This window comes from Heteronotia binoei, chromosome 15 (assembly GCF_032191835.1).
Source record: "Heteronotia binoei isolate CCM8104 ecotype False Entrance Well chromosome 15, APGP_CSIRO_Hbin_v1, whole genome shotgun sequence".
NCBI classification, from domain to species: domain Eukaryota; kingdom Metazoa; phylum Chordata; class Lepidosauria; order Squamata; family Gekkonidae; genus Heteronotia; species Heteronotia binoei.
The window spans coordinates 2,626,337-2,650,814 of record NC_083237.1 but is presented as its reverse complement, the minus strand read 5'-3'; the positions used below and the strand labels follow the sequence as shown (position 1 = coordinate 2,650,814).

At 54.0% G+C, this 24,478-nt stretch overlaps 1 protein-coding gene across 2 annotated transcripts; it reads left to right on the top strand.

Annotated features, from left to right (window-relative positions):
* Positions 1–814: 814 nt before the first annotated feature.
* Positions 815–20,219, top strand: EIF5A (eukaryotic translation initiation factor 5A). 2 transcript variants are annotated; one of them, XM_060256637.1, is made up of 6 exons: positions 815–1,002; positions 10,863–11,049; positions 17,811–17,915; positions 19,096–19,227; positions 19,858–19,931; positions 20,049–20,219. In XM_060256637.1, the coding sequence occupies exons 2-5, from the start codon at positions 10,885–10,887 to the stop codon at positions 19,918–19,920; spliced, it is 465 nt and encodes a 154-aa protein (XP_060112620.1). In that variant the 5' UTR covers positions 815–1,002; positions 10,863–10,884; the 3' UTR covers positions 19,921–19,931; positions 20,049–20,219. The 2 variants fall into 2 exon arrangements, with proteins under 2 accessions (XP_060112620.1, XP_060112621.1); XM_060256638.1 differs by having other exon boundaries at positions 10,860–11,049.
* Positions 20,220–24,478: the final 4,259 nt, after the last annotated feature.

Genomic DNA, 24,478 nt, shown 5'->3' with positions numbered 1-24,478 from the left:
GTATAGGGCGGGATATAAATCCAAATCTTCTTCCCTGGGAGCCAAGGGCGACCTGGCAACACCCCTGAATCTGCCCTATAACGCTGCAGATTTATCCAGGGGGAACTGATCTCTGCAATCTGGAGATCAGTTGTTCTTGTGCAGAACGCCAGGCCCCACCTGGAGGTTGGGAACCCAAAGGGCTGCAAAGGGCAATGTAAGCCAGCTGCTAGAAGTGCATCAGTGACGTCTGCAGCCTGCTGGGCAAAGTGGCTGATTGACAGTTCTTGCTTTTTCAGTATTGCACGGACTGGATTTCGACTGGGCGCCCTATTACACGGTTGCCATGGTAAACATGGCGGCGACCCTCGCCCAAGATGGCCGCAGGAGACCGCGTGGGCCCATGCCGGGGGGCAAAAAAAGCCAGTCTGCGCGGGCCGCTCTGTCCCGCCCGCTCTATGGTTAGCGACGAGAATTCCAAATGCGGACGCGAAGGCGCTAGAACGGAGAATCCCCAATGCGCCTGCGCGCCCCAAAGCAACCCGCTGCTGGAACCAGGCCGGCAGCCCCAGCGCGCAAATGGCCGCAGTCCTAGGCGCCTGCGCGGTGCGATAGGTGTGGCCCTTCAGTGACGAAGCGGGACCTTCTACGTACGCAGGCGCACTGCAGACCCCCCCCCCCCCTTTCTAGCGTAAGGCATGCGCGCCGCGGCAGGGTGTTCCGCTCTGGTCGCTGCCCGCCCCTCCTCTTAGCAAGCGACGCGCATGCTCAGATCCTGTCGGAGGAGGCGGGCGACCCTCTCTCGCTTCGTCACGGCTTCGTGCGCAGGCGCGGGGGGGCGGCGCCTTCCTGGCTGCGGCCGCCTCGCTCTGGGCTGGGCGCGCGTAGTGCGCGTGCGGAGGCGGGGAGGGGGGAAAGGTGGCGGAGGGGGGGGAAGGGCGAGGGGAGGCGATAAGTGCGCGTGCGCACTGCGGGCTGGGTTGCAGCAGGCAGCGGCGGCGGCGGCGGTTGAGCTCGCGGCGGGTGAGTGAGAGGGGGAGGGGGCGGCGGGGGGGGCGCGCGTCACGGCGGCGGGGGGGAGGGGGAGGCCGGGCAGGGCACGAGGGGGGAGGGCGGGGGGGGGGAGGCGGCGGCAGGCCGGCCTTCCCCTCCCCCCCCGTCTCTCGCGTGGTCGGAGGAGGCGGGCAGGCCCAGCCAGGCCGTGGGGGGCGCGGAGTGCAGATCTGGCTGCGGGGAGGGGGGCTTCCAGTGTGCCCTGCAGGGTCTGCCGCCCTCCTTTGCTGGGGGGCTGTTGCATACTCCCCCCCCCGCTCTCTTGGCCTCTTAGCACGGGGGGCTGCTGGGGGGCGCGGGTTGCATTTTTTGGGGGGGCTGGGGGGGGAAAGCGGCCTCCATGGGCTGGGCTGGGCTCTGCCTCGGAGGGGGTGCACGGGGGTGTCCTTAAGGGGGCAGCGCACGGGGAGGGAGGGAGGGTGGTCCCTGTTTCTTGTAGGGGGGCAGCCCTCCCCAGGGGTCGAGGGGTTTGCTTTAGGGGAGGGACGGTGGCTCAGTGGAAGAGCATCTGCCTGGTAAGCAGAAGGTCCCAGGTTCGATCCCCGGCATCTCCAACTAAAAAGGGTCCAGGCAAGTGGGTGTGAAAAACCTCAGCTTGGGACCCTGGAGAGCCACTGCTGGTCAGGGGAGGGACGGTGGTTCAGTGGTAGAGCATCTGCTTGGGAAGCAGAAGGTCCCAGGTTCGATCCCCGGCATCTCCAACTAAAAAGGGTCCAGGCAAGTGGGTGTGAAAAACCTCAGCTTGGGACCCTGGAGAGCCACTGCTGGTCAGGGGAGGGACGGTGGCTCAGTGGTAGAGCATCTGCTTGGTAAGTGGAAGGTCCCAGGTTCAATCCCCGGCATCTCTAACTAAAAAGGGTCCAGGCAAGCAGGCGTGAAAAACCTCAGCTTGAGACCCTGGAAAGCCACTGCCAGTCTGAGTAGACAGTACTGACTTGGAAGGACTGAGGGTCTGATTCAGTAGAAGGCAGCTTCATATGTTAATAGAGGTTGCAGCAGAAGAACTATTTGGGGAGGGATAGTGGCTCAGTGGTAGAGCATCTGCTGGGTAAGCAGAAGGTCCCAGGTTCAATCCCCAGCATCTCCAGCTAAAAAGGGTCCAGGCAAGCAGGCATGAAAAACCTCAGCTTGAGACCCTGGAGAGCCGCTGCCAGTCTGAGCAGACAAGACTGACTTGGATGGACCCAGGGTCTGATTCAGTAGAAGGCAGCTTCATGTGTTCATATTAGGAGAGGGACAGTGGCTCAGGGGTACAGCATCTGCTTGGCAAGCAGAAGGTCCCAGGTTCAATCCCTGGCATCTCCAACTCAAAAGGGTCCAGGCAAATAGACGTGGAAAACCTCAGCTTGATACCCAGGAGAGCCGCTGCCAGTCTGAGTAGACAAGACTGACTTTGATGGACCCAGGGTCTGATTCAGTATAAAGCAGCTTCATATGTTCTTATTAGGGGTGGGACGGTGGCTCAGTGGTAGAGTGTCTGCTTGGTACAGGTTCGATCCCCAGCATCTCCAACTAAAAAGGGTCCAGGCAGGTAGGCGTGAAAAACCTCAGCTGGAGACCCTGGAGTGTCTGAATAGACAGACCCTGCAAGTCTGAGTAGACAAGACTGACTTGATGGACCAAGGAGGGTCTGATTCAGTAGAAGACAGCTTCATATTAGGGGAGGACCAGTGGCTCAGGGGTAGAGCATCTGCTTGGGAAGCAGAAGGTCCCAGGTTCAATCCCCGGCATCTCCAACTCAAAAGGGTCCAGGCAAATAGACGTGGAAAACCTCAGCTGGAGACCCAGGAGAGCCGCTGCCAGTCTGAGTAGACAAGACTGACTTTGATGGACCAAGAAGGGTCTGATTCTGTATAAGGCAGCTTCATAGGTTCATATTAGGGGAGGGACGGTGGCTCAGTGGTAGAGCCTCTGCTTGGTACAGGTTCAAACCCCGGCATCTCCAGCTAAAGTAGGCGTGAGAAACCTCAGCTTGAGACCCTGGAGAGCTGCTGCCAGTCTGAGTAGACAAGACTGACGTGAACCAAAGAGGGTGTGATTCAGTAAGGCAGCTTCATATGTTCATATTATCTTTGGAGGGCTGCGAGGAGGGAAGCCCTTTGTTTTGGAGGCCACTCTGGAACTGGGGTGGGGGGTGGGCGTTTTGAAAAAGGACCCGAGGACTTCGAGGGGTGTCATGGGGGAGGGAGGGAGTGCCTTGAAGGGGCGGCTCAGGACTCTCAGGATGGTCCCCTGGGGTGCCCAGAAGAAACGCTTCCTGGGCCCAAAGGTGAACTTGGGCAGGAGGGGAGTGGTGTGGCCAGAAAAATTTGTGGGATGGGGCTGTGGATTGAGGGTGGGTTTTTTCCACCTAGAGATATCTAGGCAGAGGCTCGCAACCTGTGAAGCTTGGGTATGGGCATATCAGTGGTGCTTGTCTAAAGCGGGCTTTGGTAGAGAAGGTGCTGGGCTTGCCCCCTTCCCCAAATATCCCTGTAGGGTTGAGGGTCCTCTGAGAAGGGGGGCTGCAGTGTCAGGTGAAAGGCTCTGCAGAAGGTATTATTTATTTGCTTCTTTTCTCTCCCGCTTTCCTCCCCAGTGTGGCTTATATCATTGTCTTTGCCTTCGTTATCTCTTCACAACACCCCTGTGAGGTAGGCTAGGCTGAGAGTCTATGTGTGACTCACCCACCCAGCCAGCTTCCATGCTAGAGTGGGGGTTAGAACTCGGGACTCTGACCACGCTACTCTGATTCTTGTGTGTGTGTGGCGGGAGAGATTGCTCTGCTTAGGGGGTGTGTAGAGCATGGCTGAAGGCACGGAGGGCTGGGGCAATCCGGTTGGCTGCAAGGTGGGGTGTCTAGGGCTGGAATTGGGGGCGTGGACCAGTGAGGGGGGGGGGCTTCCGAAGGAACCAGGAGAGACCAAGTTGGTCCAGTACAGAAAAAGTACTTTTTGCCTATGTGACTGAGGTGAGGAGAGGGATTGGATGGAAGGGGCAAGAGCGGTGACTGCCTCAGGTTCCCCCAGTTCTTAAAGTTTATTTACTTATTAAAACATTTGATATCCTGCCTTTTCTCTTGGCTCAAGGCGGCTTACGATAAGAAGGGCTGAGAGTCCCTTGTTCCTTAAGAGGGGGGCGGCACTGAGAAAACCTGAGGTTGGGAATCCGTCCTGTAATAGCCGCAGCAGCAGCTGTGTGCTGGTGACTTCTCTCCTGGGCTCCGGGGGATATCCCTCAGAGCCGCTGCTCCGAGATAGGCAGTGACAGGGAAGGGTGGCTGGACTTGCCTTGCGTAACAGAGACCCCGGGCTCGGTGTGTGCTCGCGCTGATGCTAACTTGGCTTCGGAGCGTGGGGCCTTTTGAGCACGTGGGGAGCAGCGAGAGCCGGTGGCTGGCCAAGAGCGCTGCATCCAGATAAGAGTTTTTCCGGCACCTTAGAGGTCAACAAGGTTTTCAGGGTTTGAGCTTTGGAAAACCAAGGGTCCCTTCTTCGGGCAGGGGAAGCTCAGATCTTGAAAATCTGGTCCGTCTCTCAGGTGTGCACGGACTCAAGCCTAGGTCTTCTGCAGCAAGAGGGAATTCCCCCCCCCCCCACCAGTCATGTCGTTCTGGATAGGATTAGCTGTGCTCTGCCCTTCGTATTGTACAAGGGGGCTCCAATACCCCCCCCTCCCCGTCTTCTCTGGGCCATGCGGCTGGGGCTGGCTTTCCGCAGTGTCGGCTTAGCTGAATCATGCCTGCTGTTGGCAGGAAGCAAAGGGAGTCTCTCTCCAAACATGTGGCGCGGAAGCTTCTCTTCTCTCTCCAGCCCTTTGCAAAGTGGGCTAAAACTTCCTGCCTGCCTCCACAGCTCCCTCCCCCTTTTCCCTCTGCAAAATCGGAAGCACGTGGTCTCGCTCCGGGACTACAGGCGGCGATAGGGCCGCTTCCCAGAAGGAGCTGTCATTCCGTTTGGCCGTGAGCTATTACGGCTGCCAGTTGTCCTAATCAATTATAGGCGGCTGGGGCAGGTGAGGAGTCGCTTCGGGAGGGCCTGCTGAGGTGGCGGCGCTAAAAGCGGTTCCGGAGTTTCCCTGGAGAGGAGCAATGAATCCCTTCTTCTCGCCCAGCTCGCAGAGAGCGGTGCCTGCGTACTACCATGCAGCTGCGGCCCTCTTGTGCGTCTGCTTTGTCTTAATTCCTGGGGCTGGTCTGCACCACCTCCTCGGGAGTGCAGTCTGTGTTGTGTGTCCCCCCCCCCCCCCCCCCCGCACTGCTGGAAGATGAGAAGGGTTCTGACCACCTCTAGAGCCGCCTGCCTGCACGAGACCACAACGGCTGGGCTTTGGACCGGCTGAATTGCAGCCTCCTTAAGAAGCCTCAGGTGCAAGAGACAGTTGCAGAAGGGGCTTTTATTTGGGAGGGGGGGTGGGGCTTGATCCCATTTCTGATTTCTGGTATGAAGGCCAAAAGCTTCTGGCTTGAGCGCAGGTGATGGGGATCCTGGGACATCCGCAGGGGTTTCTGGCCTCTGTCTGGAATTCATACTTGGGCACCCCAGGCAGGGAGGGAGAGGCAAGGGTGTGGCTTTCCTGACTGGCACACAACACGGGAGGAAGAGCTCTGCGTGATGGTGCAACTGGGAGGGGGCAAAGCGAGCTGCTCAGGGCCAGAGGGCTGTGGGGCTCACTGATCTTGACTGGGGAAGAGCCCAGGCTGCCCCTCCAGCCCCCCTCCCCCAATTGGAGGTGGCTGCTGCATTCTGCCACTTTACGAATGCCATCTCTCCTCACAATGCCCGGGGTAGAAGGCCTCCTGGGCTTTGCAGGTTTCCTTATTTCTTTCATTGTTCTATTGCTTGATTTGCTAACATAAGAACAGAAGAGAAGCCATGTTGGATCAGGCCAGTGGCCCATCCAGTCCAACACTCTGTGTCACATAAGAAGATAAGAGAAACCATGTTGGATCAGGCCAATGGCCCATCCAGTCCAGCACTCTGTGTCACATAAGAACATAAGAGAAGCCATGTTGGATCAGGCCAGTGGCCCCTCCAGTCCAACACTCTGTGTCACATAAGAACATTAGAGAAGCCATGTTGGATCAGGCCAACGGCCCATCCAGTCCAACACTCTGTGTCACATAAGAACAGAAGAGAAGCCATGTTGGATCAGGCCCATGGCCCATCCAGTCCAACACTCTGTGTCACATAAGAACATAAGAGAAGCCAAGTTGGATCAGGCCAATGGCCCATCCAGTCCAGCACTCTGTGTCACATAAGAACATAAGAGAAGCCATGTTGGATCAGGCCCATGGCCCATCCAGTCCAACACTCTGTGTCACATAAGAACATAAGAGAAGCCCTGTTGGATCAGGCCAACGGCCCATCCAGTCCAACACTCTGTGTCACATAAGAACATAAGAGAAGCCATGTTGGATCAGGCCAATGGCCCATGCAGTCCAACACTCTGTGTCACATAAGAACATTAGAGAAGCCATGTTGGATCAGGCCAGTGGCCCATCCAGTCCAGCACTCTGTGTCACATAAGAACATAAGAGAAGCCATGTTGGATCAGGCCAATGGCCCATGCAGTCCAACACTCTGTGCCACATAAGAACGTAAGAGAAGCTATGTTGGATCAGGCGAGTGGCCCATCCAGTCCAACACTCTATGTCACATATGGACATTAGAGAAGCCATGTTGGATCAGGCCAATGGCCCATCCAGTCCAACACTCTGTCTCACACAGTGGCCAGAGAAACCAGGTGCCATCAGGAGGTCCATCAGTGGGGCCAGTACACTAGAAGCCCTCCCACTGTGACCTCCCAAACACCAAGACTACAGAGCATCACTGCCCCAGACAAAAGAGTTCCAACAATACGCTGTGGCTAATAGCCAGTGATGGAGCTCTGCTCCATATGTTTATCCAATCTCCTCTTGAAGCTGTCTATGCCTGTAGCTGCCACCACCTCCTGTGGCTGTGAATTCCATGTGTTGATCACCCTTTGGGTGAAGAAAGACTCCCTTCTATCCGTTTTAACCTGTCTGCTCAGCAATTTCATTGAATGCCCACGAGTTCTTGTATTGTGAGAAAGGGAGAAAAGTACTTCTTTCTCTACTTTCTCCATCCCATGCATCATCTTGTAAACCTCTTATCATGTCACCCTGCAGTCGACATTTCTCCAAGCTAAAATTAATGCTGATTTTATTATATTGTTTTTAAATTTAAATGGGAGCTTCTTTATTGTTGTTCAGTTCATGTTGTGATTTGCCCTGAGCCTGTTATGGGAAAGGGTGGAATATTAGCCTACTAAATAAATAAATAGAAAGAAAACTGAAATTCTTCTGGCTTGTTTTTCCAGTCAGTGAGCCACAGATACAACTGTCTGGCAAGCCCTTGGGATGAAAGTTAAAAGAGAGAATGAGATTCTGAAGAAAGAGCTTTTCAGAGGATAGCCTTGCTGGACTGCAGTGGCAGAGCTGGATTCGAGTCCAGTAACGCCTTCGAGACCCAACAGGATTTTTTTGGAAGGAGGGGGGGTATGAGCTTTTGAAAGCGGAAGCTCCCGTGGCCCGATTCAGGCTTCCTTCAGCTTCTAAGTGAGATTGTCTGAATGAAGCCTTGGCCCTTCTTGTCTGTCCACGTTTGAAAAACTTTATAGGTCGCTTGTCCACCGAAATGCATAAAGCATCTCGGTCAGGATAAATTCGGCAAGGGGGGGTGCATGCGAATGTGTCTGCCTCTGCTTTCTCTTCATTCCCCCTTCACTGCTGGCTTCAGCACCTCAGTAGTTGGGAGAGGGGAGAAGGGAGAAGGAAGAAGATATTGGATTTATATCCCGCCCTCCACTCCGGAGAGTCTCAGAGCGGCTTACAATCACCTTTCCCTTCCTCCCCCACAACAGACACCCTGTGAGGTAGCTGAAGATATTGGATTTATATCCCGCCCTCCACTCAAGAGTCTCAGAGCGGCTCACAGTCTCCTTTCCCTTCCTCCCCCACAACAGACACCCTGTGAGGTGGGTGGGGCTGGAGAGGGCTCTCACAGCAGCTGCCCTTTCAAGGACAGAGTCTCAGAGCGGCTCACAATCTCCTTTCCCTTCCTCCCCCACAACAGACACCCTGTGAGGTGGGTGGGGCTGAGAGAGCTCTCCCAGAAGCTGCCCTTTCAAGGACAACCTCTGCCAGGGCTATGGCTGACCCAAGGCCATTCCAGCAGGTGCAAGTGGAGGAGTGGAGAATCAAACCTGGTTTCCCAGATAAGAGTCCACACACTTAACCACTACATCAAACTGGCTCTCAGGAGACAGACACTCTGTGAGGTGGGTGAGGCTGGAGGGGACTCTCACAGCATCTGCCCTTTCAAGGACAGAGTCTCAGAGCACCCTACAGTCTCCTTTCCCTTCCTCCCCCACAACAGGCACCCTGTGAGTTGGGTGGGGCTGAGAGGGCTCTCACAGCAGCTGCCCTTTCAAGGACAACCTCTGCCAGAACTATGGCTGACCCAAGGCCATTCCAGCTGCTGCAAGTGGAGGAGTGGGGAATCAAACCCAGTTCTCCCAGATAAGAGTCCATGCACTTCACCACTACACTAAACAGGCTCTCTTACAATCACCTCCTTTCCTCCCCCACAACAGACACCCTGTGAGGTGGGTGGGGCTGGAGCGGGCTCTCCCAGCAGCTGCCCTTTCAAGGACAACTCCTGCAATATCTATGGGTGACCCAAGGCCATTCCAGCAGCTGCAAGTGGAGGAGTGGGGTATCAAACCCGGTTCTCCCAGATAAGAGAGCTATGGCTGACCCGGGGCCATTCCAGCAGCTGCAAGTGGAGGAGTGGGGAATCAAACCCGGTTCTCCCAGATAAGATAACTCTGGCTGACCCCTGGCCATTCCAGCAGCTGCATGTGGAGGAGTGGGGAGAGCCAGTTCGGTGTAGTGGTTAAGTGTGCGGACTCTTATCTGGGAGAACCGGGTTTGATTCCCCACTCCTCCACTTGCACCTGCTGGAATGGCCTTGGGTCAGCCAGAGCTCTGGCAGAGGTTGTCCTTGAAAGGGCAGCTGCTGTGAGAGCCCTCTCCAGCCCCACCCACCTCACAGGGTGTCTGTTGTGGGGGAGGAAGGGAAAGGAGATTGTGAGCCGCTCTGAGACTCTTCGGAGTGGACGGTGGGATATAAATCCAATATCTTCATCTACCTCACAGGGTGTCTGTTGTGGGGGAGGAAGGGAAAGGAGACTGTGAGCTGCTCTGAGACTCTTCGGAGTGGAGGGCGGGATATAAATCCAATATCTTCATCTACCTCACAGGGTGTCTGTTGTGGGGGGGGGGGGGAAGGGAAAGGAGATGGTGAGCCGCTCTGAGACTCTTCGGAGTGGAGGGCGGGGTATAAATCCAATATCTTCATCTACCTCACAGGGTGTCTGTTGTGGGGGAGGAAGGGAAAGGAGATGGTGAGCCGCTCTGAGACTCTTCGGAGTGGAGGGCGGGATATAAATCCAATATCTTCTTCAAACCCGGTTCTCCCAGATAAGAGAGCTCTGGCTGACCCAAGGCCATTCCAGCAGGTGCAAGCGGAGGAGTGGGGAATCAAACCCAGTTCTCCCAGATAAGAGTCTGCACACTTAACCACTACACCAAACTGGCTCTCCAGTGGGCAGGACACCCACCCTTGGAGATATGGGCACCCTGCAGCTTTGTGGTGGCCAGGCAAGGTCGAGTCTCTTCTGTGCTTCTTCAGGCATCCCAGTTCCTTGCTGCAGGTCTCCTGTTGCAGTCTTCATGGGCAGCACCTGGTTTCATGAAAAAGCTTATTCAACACAAAGGGAGGAGGGTTTTAGCTAGTATGTAGCCCTTAGTGTGTAGCCAACACAAAGGCGGCCGGGAGTGTGTGTGTTAGCGAGCATCTAGCCCTCGGGCACCCTGGTGGGGAATTGACTGTACAGGACAAGGGGTGAAAAGTTTGACCCGCTGCTGAATGCTTGGAACCAGTTTAGTAAATGGCTGCTTCCCAAGAGAAGTGCCTGTTAAAGTTCATTAGGAGCCAGCCGAGGATTCTGGGTTGTTTGGGAAAGTGCCACGGGAGGGTGTGGGGTGCCGCTCCTTGGTCTCGCTTCCGTCCTGAGCCGCACTGGAAAATGTCAAATCCCCAGGTTTGGGCACTGGTCGTTTTAAATGCCAGTCTTGCCTGTCACCCTGTCAACGGAGAGATTTGCCCAGTTGGCAAGGGGAGTAACTGCTTCTTTGAGCACCCCCTTCTCTCTGTCTGGGTTCAGTTTGCTGATGCCTGGATTCTCTCGACTGGTTATACTGCCTCGGGCTCCTGGGAGGCATGCCAAAGGTCTCATGCAAACTCTCCCCCCCCCCTCCCTGTGGCAGGTGCTGCTCAAGGGGTCTTGCCCACCAGCTTCTCCCAGGTTATTTCCTGAAGAGCTGCGTGGACTTGCGTGGCAGACGGGAGGCGGGCCGAGTGGAGAACTTGCCGCTTTGAGCGCCGAGAGCTGAATGGAGTCTCCAGGCGGCCACGGGGTTCCCTTCCCGCACTCGCTTGAGACTTTGCCAGGCAGAGTCGGGGTGTGTCAGTCTCCATGGCCACGGCCTCCGGGAACTTGGACGTGCTTTAAAAAAAAAGGAGTTTAAAGCTGAGGTTCTGAAAATGCTAGGTCCAGTGTCAGCTACTGTGCCGATTGCCTCATGGAGGGAAGAGGTCACACAAACTGTGCAAAGCTGCTTATGCCTAGGTCTTGGGCACTTTTTCTGCTGCCATCTGATCGGGGGTGACCAGAGCCCCTTCCCACAGAGGCTCCTTTCCTTCGATTCATCTTTTTTCTCTTCTCTCTTTCCCCACCCCCCAACCCTCCTCTGGTCCCAGCAGTTTCCGTAACACCTGATCCACCATGGCTGATGACCTGGACTTCGAGACCGGCGATGCCGGGGCTTCCGCCACCTTCCCCATGCAGTGCTCGGCTCTCCGCAAAAATGGCTTTGTGGTACTCAAAGGGCGCCCCTGCAAGATTGTGGAGATGTCGACCTCCAAGACTGGCAAGCATGGACATGCCAAAGTAAGTGCGTTTCGTCCACATCGTCTCAGTCTGCTGGGGCCTCTGGGGGCTCCTTGTCTCAGTCCCTTCTGCTGCGGGCAGTGCAGCTCAGCAGGTTTTCTTTGTGCAGGAGTTTGTCTGGGGAGAATGTTTTGTTGCCTTGCTTTGGTTATTTATTTGCTTCCTTCATCCCCTGCCTTTTTCCAAAGCAACCTTACAACATTCTCCTCTCCTCCATTTTATCCTCGCAGCAGCCGTATGAGGTAGGCTAGGCTGAGAGTTTGTGACTGGCCCAACGTCATCCAGTGAGCTTCTGTGGCAGAGTGGGGATTTGAACCTGCCTCTCCCAGATCCTAGCGGCCCTGCGGCACAGAGTGGTAAAGCTGCAGTACTGCAGGCGGAGCCCTCTGCTCACGACCTGAGTTCGATCCCAGCGGAAGCTGGTTCAGGTAGCCGGCTCCAGGTTGACTCAGCCTTCCATCCTTTCGAGGTCGGTCAAATGAATCCCCAGCTTGCTGGGGGGAAAGCGTAGATCACTGGAGAAGGCCATGGCAAACCACCCTGTCAAAAGTCTCCTGTGAACACGTTGTGAGAGCAACGTCACCCCAGAGTTGGAAATGACTGGTGCTTGCACAGAGGACTACCTTTACCTTTAAGAGGTGGGTAAAATGAGTCCCCAGCTTGCTGGGGGGAAAGCGTAAAAGACTGGGGAAGGCAATGGCAAACCTCCCTGTAAAAAGTCTGCTCTGAAAACGTTGTGAAAGCAACATCACCCCAGAGTCGGAAACGACTGGTGCTTGCACAGGGGACCTTTCCTTTTCTTCCTTTTCCAGAAGAGCCCCATGGCGCAGAGTGTTAAAGCTGCAGTACTGGAGTTCTAAGCTCTGCTCACGACCTTAGTTCGATCCCGGCAGAAGCTGGGTTTTCAGGTAGCTGGCTCTAGGTTGACTCAGCCTTCCATCCTTCTGAGGTTGGTCAAATGAGGACCCAGCTTCCTGGGGGGAAAAGCGTAAAAGACTGGGGAAGGCAATGGCAAACCTCCCTGGCTCTAGGTTGACTCAGCCTTCCATCCTTCTGAGGTCGGAAGTAAAATGAGTCCCCAGCTTGTTGGGGGGAAATGTGTTGATCACTGAGGAAGGCAATGCCAAACCACCCCGTCAAAAGTCTGCCGTGAAAATGTTGTGAAAGCAACGTCACCCCAGAGTTGGAAACGACCGGTGTTTGCACAGGGGACTGCCTTCACCCTTTACTCCCAGATCCTAGTCCACCACTCTAACCACTACACCAGACTGGCTGTCCCACAGTGGACATCTCATCCGCTTTATCAGCCTTCTTCGTGCTCTCAAGGGCATGAAGGAAAGCTGTGGGCACACAGCAGCAGGGCAGAGCTTGTATGTGCAGAAGCTCACAGTATACAGTGACCAGAGTTCCCTCTAAGCTGCGTTAGTGTGAGTTGCTCACAGTTTTTTAGCCTCTGGCTCACACATTTTTGTCTTAGCCCAGGAAAAATGGCCCCAGAGCAAAGTAATTCATGCAGGAGCTCACAGTTTTATTGCTGGTAGCTCCAAGCTTTATTCCAGTCGCTCACAGAGTAGGATTTTTGCTCACAAGACTCCGCAGCTTAGAGGCACCGCTGACAGTGATGTGGCTCTTCCAGTGCAGGTTGAAATGCTGATAGCGAACTTTAAACCGTGCTAGACAAGGAAGCAGCTGCACTGTGCCCGTGCTTCATCTCCTCCATTTAGCCCCCTGACAGATTTGACTTGCAGGCCTGACAGCCATAAATAAGCCGACTGTATTTATATTTGCCGGGCAGAATTTTTACCTTGGGAAAATATAGAACTGGGAAATGTTCTCTTTGGGGACGTTTTCACATTATGGCGCAGGATGCATGTTGCACTGCTCGTTTGGAAGGAGAGGGGCCCTTGCCTGGGGACAGGCAGGCAAACTGGGATAAGAACAGAAGAGAAGCCCTGTTGGATCAGGCCAATGGCCCATCCAGTCCAACACTCTGTGTCACATAAGAACATAAGAGAAGCCATGTTGGATCAGGCCAGTGGCCCATCCAGTCCAACACTCTGTGTCACATTAGAACATAAGAGAAGCCATGTTGGATCAGGCCAGTGACCCATCCAGTCCAACACTCTGTGTCACATAAGAACATAAGAGAAGCCATGTTGGATCAGGCCAATGGCCCATCCAGTCCAACACTCTGAGTCACATAAGAACATAAGAGAAGCCATGTTGGATCAGGCCAATGGCCCATCCAGTCCAACACTCTGTGTCACATAAGAACATAAGAGAAGCCATGTTGGATCAGGCCAATGGCCCATCCAGTCCAACACTCTGAGTCACATAAGAACATAAGAGAAGCCATGTTGGATCAGGCCAATGGCCCATCCAGTCCAACACTCTGCATCACATAAGAACAGAACAGAAGCCATGTTGGATCAGGCCAATGGCCATCCAGTCCAACACTCTGAGTCACATAAGAACAGAAGCCATGTTCGATCAGGCCAATGGCCCATCCAGTCCAACACTCTGCATCACATAAGAACATAAGAGAAGCCATGCTGGATCAGGCCAATGGCCCATCCAGTCCAACACTCTGTGTCACATAAGAACATAAGAGAAGCCATGTTGGATCAGTCCAATGGCCCATCCAGTCCAACACTCTGCATCACATAAGAACAGAACAGAAGCCATGTTGGATCAGGCCAATGGCCATCCAGTCCAACACTCTGAGTCACATAAGAACAGAAGCCATGTTCGATCAGGCCAATGGCCCATCCAGTCCAACACTCTGCATCACATAAGAACATAAGAGAAGCCATGCTGGATCAGGCCAATGGCCCATTCAGTCCAACGCTCTGTGTCACATAAGAACATAAGAGAAGCCATGCTGGATCAGGCCAATGGCCCATTCAGTCCAATGCTCTGTGTCACATAAGAACATAAGAGAAGCCATGTTGGATCAGGCCAATGGCCCCTCCAGTCCAACACTCTGTGTCACATAAGAACATAAGAAGAGCCCTGTTGGATCAGGCCAATGGCCCCTCCAGTCCAACACTCTGTGTCACATAAGAGAAGCCATGTTTGGTCAGGCCAATGGCCCATTCAGTCCAACTCTGTGTCACATAAGAACATAAGAGAAGCCCTGTCTGATCAGGCCGATGGCCCCTCCAGTCCAACACTCTGTGTCACATAAGAACAGAAGAGAAGCCCTGTTGGATCAGGCCAGTGGCCCATCCAGTCCAACACTCTGCGTCACACAAGAACATAAGAGAAGCCCTGTTGGATCAGGCCAAAGGCCCCTCCAGTCCAACACTCTGCATCACATAAGAACAGAAGAGAAGCCATGTTGGATCAGACCAATGGCCCCTCCAGTCCAACACTCTGTGTCACATTAGAGAAGTCATGTTGGTTCAGGCCAAAGGCCCATTCAGCCCACTCTGTCACCCAGTGCCCCCCCTCCCAAAAATATATATATATATATACACACACAATGTGGCTAATAGCCACTGATGGACCTCTGCTCCATATTTTTATCCAATCCCCTTTTGAAGTTGTCCATGCTTGTAGCTGCCACAACCTCCTGTGGCAGTGAATTCCACATCTTAATCACCCTTTGGGTGAAGAAGGACTTCCTTTTATCCGTTTTAACCCGACTACAATTTCATTGAATGCCAACGAGTTCTTGTATTGTGAGAAAGGGAGAAAAGGACTTCTTTCTCTACATTCTCCTTCCCATGCATCATCTTGTAAACCTCTATCATGTCACCCCGCAGTTGACGTTTCTCCAAGCTAAAGGGCTCCAAGTGTTTTAACCTTTCTTCATAGGGAAAGTGTTCCAACCCTTTAATCATTCTAGTTGCCCTTTTCTGGACTTTTTCCAATGTTATAGTATCCTTTTTGAGGTGCGGTGACCAGAATTGTACACAGTACTCCAAATGAGACCGCACCATCGATTTATGCAGGGGCATTATAATACTGGCTGATTTGTTTTCAATTGCCTTCCTAATAATTCCCAGCATGGTGTTGGCCTTTTTTATTGCAATCGCACACTGTCTTGACATTTTCAGTGAGTTATCTACTGGTTCATGCCGGCTATCAGGGGGCCGGGAATTAAGGGGGACCAATACAGGCAGAATGCTGCAATCAAAAAAAAAACTGGCCTGTCAGTCTAGCACTCCTTGCCCCTTGTGGGTTGCCTCAGCTGCTTGTTTTATTTTCCTGCCACTGTGTGCGCACTGCTGCCGCCCTCCTGCCCTGTTTCCTGGGCTCTCTTCCCAAGACTCAGCCTGGCCGTGGGAGGGGTCTCTGGGGCTTTTCCTTCCCACAGTGAAAGCTTTGGCCACTTGGGGGAGGGACGGTGGCTCAGTGGTAGAGCATCTGCTTGGTAAGCAGAAGGTCCCAGATTCAATCCCCGGCATCTCCAACTAAAAGGTGCAGGCAAGGAGGCGTGAAAAACCTCAGCTTGAGACTCAGGAGAGCCGCTGCCAGTCTGAGTAGACAAGACTGATTTGGATGGACCCAGGGGGATCTGATTCAGTTGAAGGCAGCTTCATAGGTTCATTTGAACCTGGTTTTAAGGGAGGGAGGGTGGCTGCGTGGTAGAGCATCTCCTTGGTAAGCAGAAGGTCCCAGATTCAATCCCCGGCATCTCCAACTCAAAACTGTCCAGGAAAGTAGGCATGGAAAACCTCAGCTTGAGACCCTGGAGAAATAGCCACTGCCAGTCTGAGGAGACAAGACTGACTTTGATGGACCGAAGGGGGTTTGATTCAGTAGAAGGCAGCTTCGTATGTTAATAGAGGTTGCAGCAGAAGAACTATTTGGGGAGGGATAGTGGCTCAGGGGTAGAGCATCTGCTTGGGAAGCAGAAGGTCCCAGGTTCAATCCCAGCATCTCCAACTAAAAAGGGTCCAGGCAAGGAGGCGTGAATAACCTCAGCTTGAGACCCTGGAAAGCCGCTGCCAGTCTGAGCAGACAAGACTGAGTTTGATGGGCCGAAGAGGGTCTGACTCAGTAGAAGACAGCTTCAGGTGTTCATGATCCTCCTGGCGGTTGGTGCCCTCGCTGGTGCCACTTGGCCTTTGCCGGTTGGTGCAGGAGGCCGCGCCACAGCCCAGTGGAGGTGCGCTAGCTCAAGCTCTCAGTGTGGGCGTCACCGATTGCGTCACTGGGACAGAAACAGACGAGGCAGAAAAAGAGGGAAGAGAACGCGCAGGCCGCCATTTAATTTTTGGAGCTGGCCTGTTGCAGGGCTAAAAAGCACAATCTGTTGTGAGGCCCAAAAGTGCCATCTAGATTTTGGTGTTTCAGGAAGGCATCTGCATCCAAGGGAGGGAAGGGGGCTGTGGCTCAGTGGCAGAGCTTCTGCTGGGCATGCAGAAGGTCCCAGGTTCAATCCCCGGCATCTCCAGTTAAAGGACCAGGCAGGAGGTGATGGGAAAGACCTCAGCCTGAGACCTTGGAGACTAAAGGAGAAGGGCGGTGGCTCAGTGGCAGAGCATCTGCCTGGCATGCGGAAGGTCCCAGGTTCAATCCCCGGCATCTCCCCTTAGAAGTACCAGGCAGGAGGTGATGAGAAAGACTTCAGCCTGAGACCCTGGAGACTAAAGGAGAAGGGCCGTGGCTCAGTGGCAGAGCCTCTGCCTGGCATGCAGAAGGTCCCAGGTTCAATCCCTGGCATCTCCAGTTAAAGGACCAGGCAGGAGGTGATGGGAAAGACCTCAGCCTGAGACCCTGGAGACTAAAGGAGAAGGGCCGTGGCTCAGTGGCAGAACCTCTGCCTGGCATGCAGAAGGTCCCAGGTTCAATCCCCGGCATCTCCCCTTAGAATGACCAGGCAGGAGGTGATGGGAAAGACCTCTGCCTGAGACCCTGGAGACTAAAGAAGAAGGGCTGTGGCTCAGTGGCAGAGCCTCTGCCTGGCATGCAGAAGGTCCCAGGTTCAGTCCCCGGCATCTCCCCTTAGAAGGACCAGGCAGGAGTTGATGGGAAAGACCTCAGCCTGAGACCCTGGAGACTAAAGGAGAAGGGCCGTGGCTCAGTGGCAGAGCCTCTGCCTGGCATGCAGAAGGTCCCAGGTTCAATCCCCGGCATCTCCAGTTAAAAAATCCCAGGCAGCAGGTTATATGGGAGAGCTGCTGCCAGTCTGAGTAGTCCAGACTTCCCTCTGTGGCCCAAGGCAGCTGCGAGTGTTTATGATCTGGGGTGGGGGGGCTGGCAGCTTGGCAGCAAGGCCTGGGCATGAGGCAGGATGCCAAGGCAGACGGAGTGGAGCCAGAGCACCAAGAGCAGTACCAAGTTTCCTGGAGAGGGTTAGACTCCAGTTCCAGACTGGCTTCCAATGGGGGCAGGGGTGTCTACCCATCCCCAAGCTCTCCTCCTTTGGAGGTTCTTAAACAGAGGCTGGGTGGCCATCTGGCAGCATTGTGGATCCTGTGAATTGGGGGGGGGGGCGGTATTTGTGACTTTCCTGCCTTGTGCAGGGGGTTGGACTAGATGACCTTGGCGGAAGGTCCCAGGAAGGTAACTCTGATGCTAAGCAGTCCAGGTATCTCCAGGGGCAGGCTGTAGGAAGAATCCCTTCCCTTACTCCCCCCTTGGCCTGGCTTCCACGGTTCTCGTGGCCTCCCTCTGGCTCGAGGACACCTGGTGAGGTTGAGGGCCAAGCGGGGCTTTGAGCCCTTCTGGCCACAAGTCAGCGAGTCCCACAGCCAGTGAGTGCCTTTAGCAGGATGCCCAGCAAATGCCTCCTCTCCTCTCCCCCTCAGGTGCATCTTGTTGGCATAGACATCTTCACCGGGAAGAAATACGAAGATATCTGCCCTTCAACCCACAACATGGATGTGCCCAATATTAAGAGAAATGACTTCCAGGTAGGCGGGCAAAGGCAGGACGGGTTCTGTCTGTGAAGCGGAAGGTGCAAAGAGACCTGGTTGGCGTTGGCATGGGGTAGTGGGCGTGGCTTTGAAAAACTGGGCTGGTGGGAGGCACGCTTGTGGGCAACCGGAGAGTTCTTTCCTTGTTGCAGGATTGTGCCTATGTGTCCGTGGGTGGGGCGGGGCCCTCAAAAACGCAGAAAGCCAAGACCTGCCTCTGGGTGAGAGGTCACAGTTGCAGACATGAACTGACCTGAAGGATTAGGGGAGGGACAGTGGCTGAGTGGTAGAGCATCTGCTTGGGAAGCAGAAGGTCCCAGGTTCAATCCCTGGCATCTCCAACTAAAACAAGGGTCCAGGCAAGTAGGTGTGAAAAACCTCAGCTGGAGACCCTGGAGAGCCACTGCTGGTCAGGGGAGGGCCGGTGGCTCAGTGTCAATAAAAAAAAATTATTATTATTATAGTGGTAGAGCATCTCCTTGGTAAGCAGAAGGTCCCAGGTTCAATCCCCAGCATCTCCAACTAAAGAGGGTTCAGGCAAGTAGGCATGAAAAACCTCAGCTGGAAACCCTGGAGAAAGAGCTGCTGCTGGTCTGAGTAGACAAGACTGAATTTGATGGACCAAGGAGGGTCTGATTCAGTAGAAGGCAGCTTCATATGTTCACATATGTTCATTTGAACCTGGTTTTAAGGGAGGGATGGTGGCTGAGTGGTAGAGCATCTGCTTGGTAAGCAGAAGGTCCCCAGTTCAATCCCCGGCATCTCCAACTAAAAAGGGTCCAGGCAAGCAGGCTGGAAAACCTCAGCTTGAGACCCTGGAGAGCTGCTGCCAGTCTGAGTAGACAAGACTGACTTCGATGGTCTGAAGAGGGTCTGATTCGGTAGAAGGCAGCTTCATAGGTTCCTATGTTCTGGGTCTGCTCTTCCTGAGGGGATGGGGGATGCTAGCAGAGCCCTGCTTGGGAGTGCCTGGTGGGGAGCGGAGGGGGGGGGGTCTGTCTAGTAACTACTAGTGTCTCCAAAATGGCTCGTTTCCCACGGTTCCCCTTTGGAATGGGGGCAAGCAGCAGCTTTTTCTGGAGGCTGGTGCAGCAAGATGGGTTGGCGGGAAGGAGCGGTCCGCTGGCTCCCTGCTGATGGTGTTTCTTCTCTCTTTTCTCCCTTCCCCCCCCTTCAGCTTATTGGGATCCAGGACGGGTACCTCTCCCTCCTCCAGGACAGCGGAGAAGTGCGAGAGGATCTGCGCCTGCCAGAGGGGGACCTGGGCAAGGAGATTGAACAGAAATACGACTGTGGCGAAGAAATCCTGGTAAGAGGCGGCCGTTCTGCTTTCTCTGCACGTGGGGGGTGGTGGTGGTGGTGTGTGTGTCTCAGTGTGGGAATGTCAGGGTTGCCGGCCTCCAGGTGCCTCTTGGAGAGGAGGAGGGAGGTGGAGGGACGGTGGCTCAGTGGTAGAGCATCTGCTTGGGAAGTGGAAGGTCCCAGGTTCAATCCCCGGCATCTCCAAAAAAGGGTCCAGGCAAATAGGTGTGAAAAACCTCAGCTTGAGACCCTGGAGAGCCACTGCTGGTCAGGGGAGGGACAGTGGCTCAGTAGTAGAGCATCTGCTTGGGAAGCGGAAGGTCCCAGGTTCAATCCCCGGCATCTCCAACTAAAAAGGGTGCAGGCAAATGGGCCTGAAAAACCTCAGCTTGAGACCCTGGAGAGCTGCTGCCAGTCTGAGAAGACAAGACTGACTTTGATGGACCAAAGGTCTGATTCAGTATAAGGCAGCTTCATATGTTCATCAGTTTCCCTGGAGAAAACGGCTGCTCTACAGGATGGGCCCTGTGGCGTTGTATACCAGCGAGGTCCCCCTCCTCGCCTTCCCCGGCCTCCCAGCAAACCTCTCCCGGCATTTACAAACCAGAGTGGGGAATGACTCTCCCTTTCCTTCCAGATCACTGTGCTGTCTGCAATGACTGAGGAAGCTGCGGTTGCTATTAAGGCCATGGCTAAATAATGGAACCACAGGTGAGGGCAGGGGGGCTGGCCAGCTAGGCGGGGGAGGGCGGGAGGGCTGAGCAGGGTGGACCCCGGGCCGGAGCCCAGCTCGAGTCCTCACCGCTTCCTCTCCTCCCGTTCTTCCAGGGCAGCAGCAGCTCCACCTTGTTATGAACCAGAGAGGATCGCAACCCGCAGACTGGCTCGATTCGGCTCCAAACCACCCAGATCTTTTTTTTTTCTCTCTCCCTCTTCCTTTAAAAAAAGCAAAAAATCTCCCCCCACCACCCCCTTTTGAATTAAACAAGAGAAAACAAACTTTTTATTTTGTGGTCTTTTAAAAAAGAGAAAGCTGGATGCTGATGTATTCCTTTTAATTTTTTCCCCCCGTGTTTGGTTTCTCTTCTCCCCGCCCCCTGGCCCTCCCCCAGTTTCTTCCCTCTCTCCGGTGCTAGTAACACTACTACGGCTGTTTTCTGGCAAGAGATGTTGAGAATTTGCACTTAAAGGAAACATATTTAAACTGCTAGGAGGAGGAGAAAACCTTGCAAGAGACTCGTGTTTGATTTCTTTTTCTTTTTTTTCTTTTAAAAGCTTGACGCTTCTGTGCAGAGGTAGTGGGGGATGGGAGAGAAGCTGCCCCCCCCCCCCCCCCCCCACAGCCTCTTAGGCAGGAACAACTGAAATGGAGCGAAAGAACAGCGAGAGCCGCAGACGGCGCAGACTTTACCCTGTCGAATGTGTTTGTTCTTGTGAGCCTTTCTGTTGAGGGGAGGGGGGAGGGGAGGGGCCGCGCTCCCCCCCCCACGCTTTTGAAGCTTTTTTCTCATTGGTGGTTGCAGCAGTTTCGTCAATGGTCTTGGATGGCTTCCTTTCCCACCATGCGGAGATTACCCATTCAGTGTGGTTTTGGTTAATTTTTTGGGGGAGGGGTGGGGGGAGAATTGCTGTTCTGGTCGCTGAGCTTGCTTAACCCCTTTTTAATTCTTTCTAGAGCACACAAGCCCCCCCTCCCTCACCTGGAATTGGGGGGGCAGGTCCCTGCCAGGCTGGTCGCAAGGCACCCCCCCCCCCCAAAAAAAAAAAACCGGAGCAGACTTTGTTCTTATGGCTTGCCTGGTGAAGATGCACATTTTGCCCGAATCCCACCTGGGCTGTGGCCCCCGTCAATCATGTCCTATTTTCTGGCAGTTCTCTAGCACGACCCCTCTCCCCCCCCACCCCAAGCCCTTTGTACTGGGTAACCAAGAGCTGTTGAAGGTAGGGATCTTCTGGGGGAACCAACTAGCACCCCAACTGTTTCCCTGGTTCATATCTTTCCCCACCCCTGCTGTTGACAGGTCAGCGCTGTGGCCGCCTCCCCTGTTAATCCAACACATTTGTTAATCAACCTCAATAAAAAAAACATGTTTAATATGAAAAAGAGCTGGCTCCGGGTGTCTCATTTGCAAGGGACTGCCAGGGCCCTCCTGGAAAGGCTGAGGGGGTGGACTTCTAAGAGCCGTGGCGAAGTGCGCGGACCCTTATCTGGGAGAACCGGGTTCCATTCCCCACTCCTCCACTTGCACCCGCTGGAATGGCCTTGGGGTAGCCATAGCTTTTGCAGGAGTTGTCCTTGAAAGGGCAGCTGCTGGGAGAGCCCTCTCCAGCCCCACCCTTCTCACAGGGTGTCTGTCTCCTGAGAGCCAGTTTGGTGTAGTGGTGAAGTGTGCGGACTCTTATCTGGGAAAACTGAGTTTGATTCCCCACTCCTCCACTTGCACCTGCTAGCTTGGCCTTGGGTCAGCCAGAGCTCTGGCAGAGGTTGTCCTTGAAAGGGCAGCTGCTGTGAGAGCCCTCTCCAGCCCCACCCACCTCACAGGGTGTCTGTTGTGGGGGAGGAAGGGAAAGTGATTGTAAGAGAGCCTGTTTAGTGTAGTGGTTAAGTGTGCAGACTCATCTGGGAGAACCAAGTTTGATTCCCCACTCCACTTGCAGCTGCTGGAATGGCCTTCGTTCAGTCATAGCTCTCCTAGGAGTTGTCCTTGAAAGGGCTTCGCCCACCTCACAGGGTGTCTGTTGTGGGGGAGGAAGGGAAGGTGGTTGGCTGGCTGGGGCTGATGGGAGTTGTAGGCAAAAAACATCTGCAGAGCTACCGTTGGCCACCCCTGCTATAAGCGTTGAAGATCGTGCTGGCACTGAAAGCACACTAGAGAGGCTCTCCCCACCAGTGTTCCCTCCACACGGAGTTAGCGTGAACCAGCTCACAGATTTTTAGCCTCTGGCTCACACACTTTTGTCTTCGCTCAGGAAGGATGACCCCCGAGCGCAATCATTGATGCAACAGCTCACAACTGTAACGCCAGCAGCTCACAAAGTAGAATTTTTGCTCCCGTCCAGGGCTTTTTGGGGTAGCAGGAACTCCCTTGCCTGTTAGGCCGCACACCCCTGATGTAGCCAATCCTCCTGCAGCTTGCGGTGTTTATGTATGTATTTACTTTAAATTTCTATCCCGCCCTCTCCGCAAGCGGACTCGGGGCAGCTAACTACATTCCTATTGTCAAGTTAAAGCTAAGAAAACGTTACGATTTAAAACCATTTTGTGGTGGTGTGCCACTGCAGTATAAGCGATTTCTTCTTTTCTGATGATCACATCGTAGCTCTGTAACGATGTCGGTGGCAGCTCTCTCCTGGCTGGATACCAAAGGCCTGTCGGAACAATTCGGTCTTACAGGCCCTGCGGAAAGTGGAAAGATCCCACAGGGCCCTTGCGGCCTCCGGGAGAGCGTTCCGCAGTTCTGGTGCTGCCACCGAGAAGGCCCTAGCCCGTATCAAACGCAACCTAGCCTTTGGTCCAGGGATGGACGGTAGATTTTTTTTGTCCCTGAACGCAGTGCTCTCTGGGGGGGACATGTGGAGAAAGGCGGTCCCGCAGACAGACAAGCCCCTGACCATAGAGGGCTTTAAAGGTCAATACCAACACCTTGAAACGGACTCGGAACACAATCGGCAGCCAGTGCAGCTCTTTCAGCACGGGCCGAATGCGCTCCTATAGAGGGAGCCCCATTAACAGCCGTTCCGCACTAGCTGTAGTTTCCGAGTCAGCGTCGAGGGTAGCCCCATGTAGAGAGCATTACAGTGATCTAGGCCCTGCACTAAGAGCCCCATAAGCTCTTGGGGGACTGGCTACATCAGGGGGGGGTGGCCTAATAGGCAAGAATGCCTGCTACCAAAAAAGCCCTGCCCCTCCCAGGAATAGTGCCGCCGCGGAGTGAAATCAGAACGGCTGCCTGGCGCTGACGACAGCCAGCTGGCCCAGGACCGAAAAGAGCATTTGAGGCTGGCTGGGGCAGCAACGGCTCTTGGGGGCTGCTGGAATCCCACCTGAGATGGGTGGATGGGCTCTAGGCTGCCTTTGTTTGCTGTGGTGGCAAGGGAGAAAGGGCTGTCTCCTCGCTCAGTGGGACAGCATCTGGGCATGCAGATCACCACAGGTCCAGTCCCCAGCATCTCCAGTAAAACAAACAGCAGGCACGAGGGGATGGGAAAGACCTTTCTCTGCCTGGGACCCCCTGGAGAGCTCCCACCAGTTTAAACAGACAATACCACGGGTGGCCAAACTGTGGCTCTTGAAACCCCCCTCCCACCAAAGAGGTATTTGTCCCTTTAAATCACTTCTCCAAGCCAAGCCAGAGAATGCATTTAAACTTAAAAGTGGCTTGCTTTCCGCTGCTCCCATCTACTTTGAGCTCTCAAACTTGTGACGTGTCTTGCGGCTCTCAAACATCTGATGTTTCTTCCACGTGGATCTTTTAATCAAGTCTGGCCACCCGTGGACAATACTGACTTTGATAAGCCCAAGGATCTGTTCAGAGAAGAGGCCCATGGCTCAGCAGTAGAGCCTCTATGTCAGAGGGGTCAAACGAGGGGGATCTGACTGGGGCCATGTGTGTTATAAAATATAACATGAGGTACCAGAGATACAAACTTTATAAAGATGATTTCAGATGTCGAATGGTAATAGCAGGCTCCTTTGGATTAGGTATGATGTGCTGAGGTGTGGAAATACCAGCATTGGTAATGAGACAGGAAACCTAGGTCTCGGTTCCATCCAGGAGGATGCAAAGAATAAATGGGCATCAGTCTGACATTAGAAACCACAGCATTCAGCTGCTGACCAAAGAGAAGCAGTCCTCTTACAAAGGAATTTCAAAGGGAGATTAGAAAGAGAAACCGCTGATAATGAAGCTCAAGACAAGGCATCCTCCTGGACTGAATCAAGAGCGAGGTTTCCTGTCTCGATTCCAATGTGTGCTGTTATCATCCGGCATCTGAAATCACTCCACATTAAGATGGACCAGTCCAAGTGTTCTAATTTCTACTCAAGAGGGATTTTTTTTGAAAATGAATTCAGATAGGAACAGAGAAATCTTATCTCTTTTCTTTTTTTTTTTTAAATACATTTTCAGAATAAACCAAAATAATTTCCTCCATCTATATTGTGCTTGTCAGAAGAGTCCGTCCACTCACTCAAGAGGAGTGCTTGCACATCAAAGCTTGTACCTGGAATGAAACATGGTTGGTTTTAAACTGCCATT

Coding starts and splice junctions, on each gene's coding strand:
- EIF5A (XM_060256637.1), top strand. CDS start 10,885: ATGGCTGATGACCTGGACTTCGAGACCGGCGATGCCGGGGCTTCCGCC. Junction 11,050..17,810: donor GCAAGCATGGACATGCCAAA/GTAAGTGCGTTT, acceptor TCTCCCCCTCAG/GTGCATCTTGTTGGCATAGA. Junction 19,228..19,857: donor ACTGTGGCGAAGAAATCCTG/GTAAGAGGCGGC, acceptor CTTTCCTTCCAG/ATCACTGTGCTGTCTGCAAT.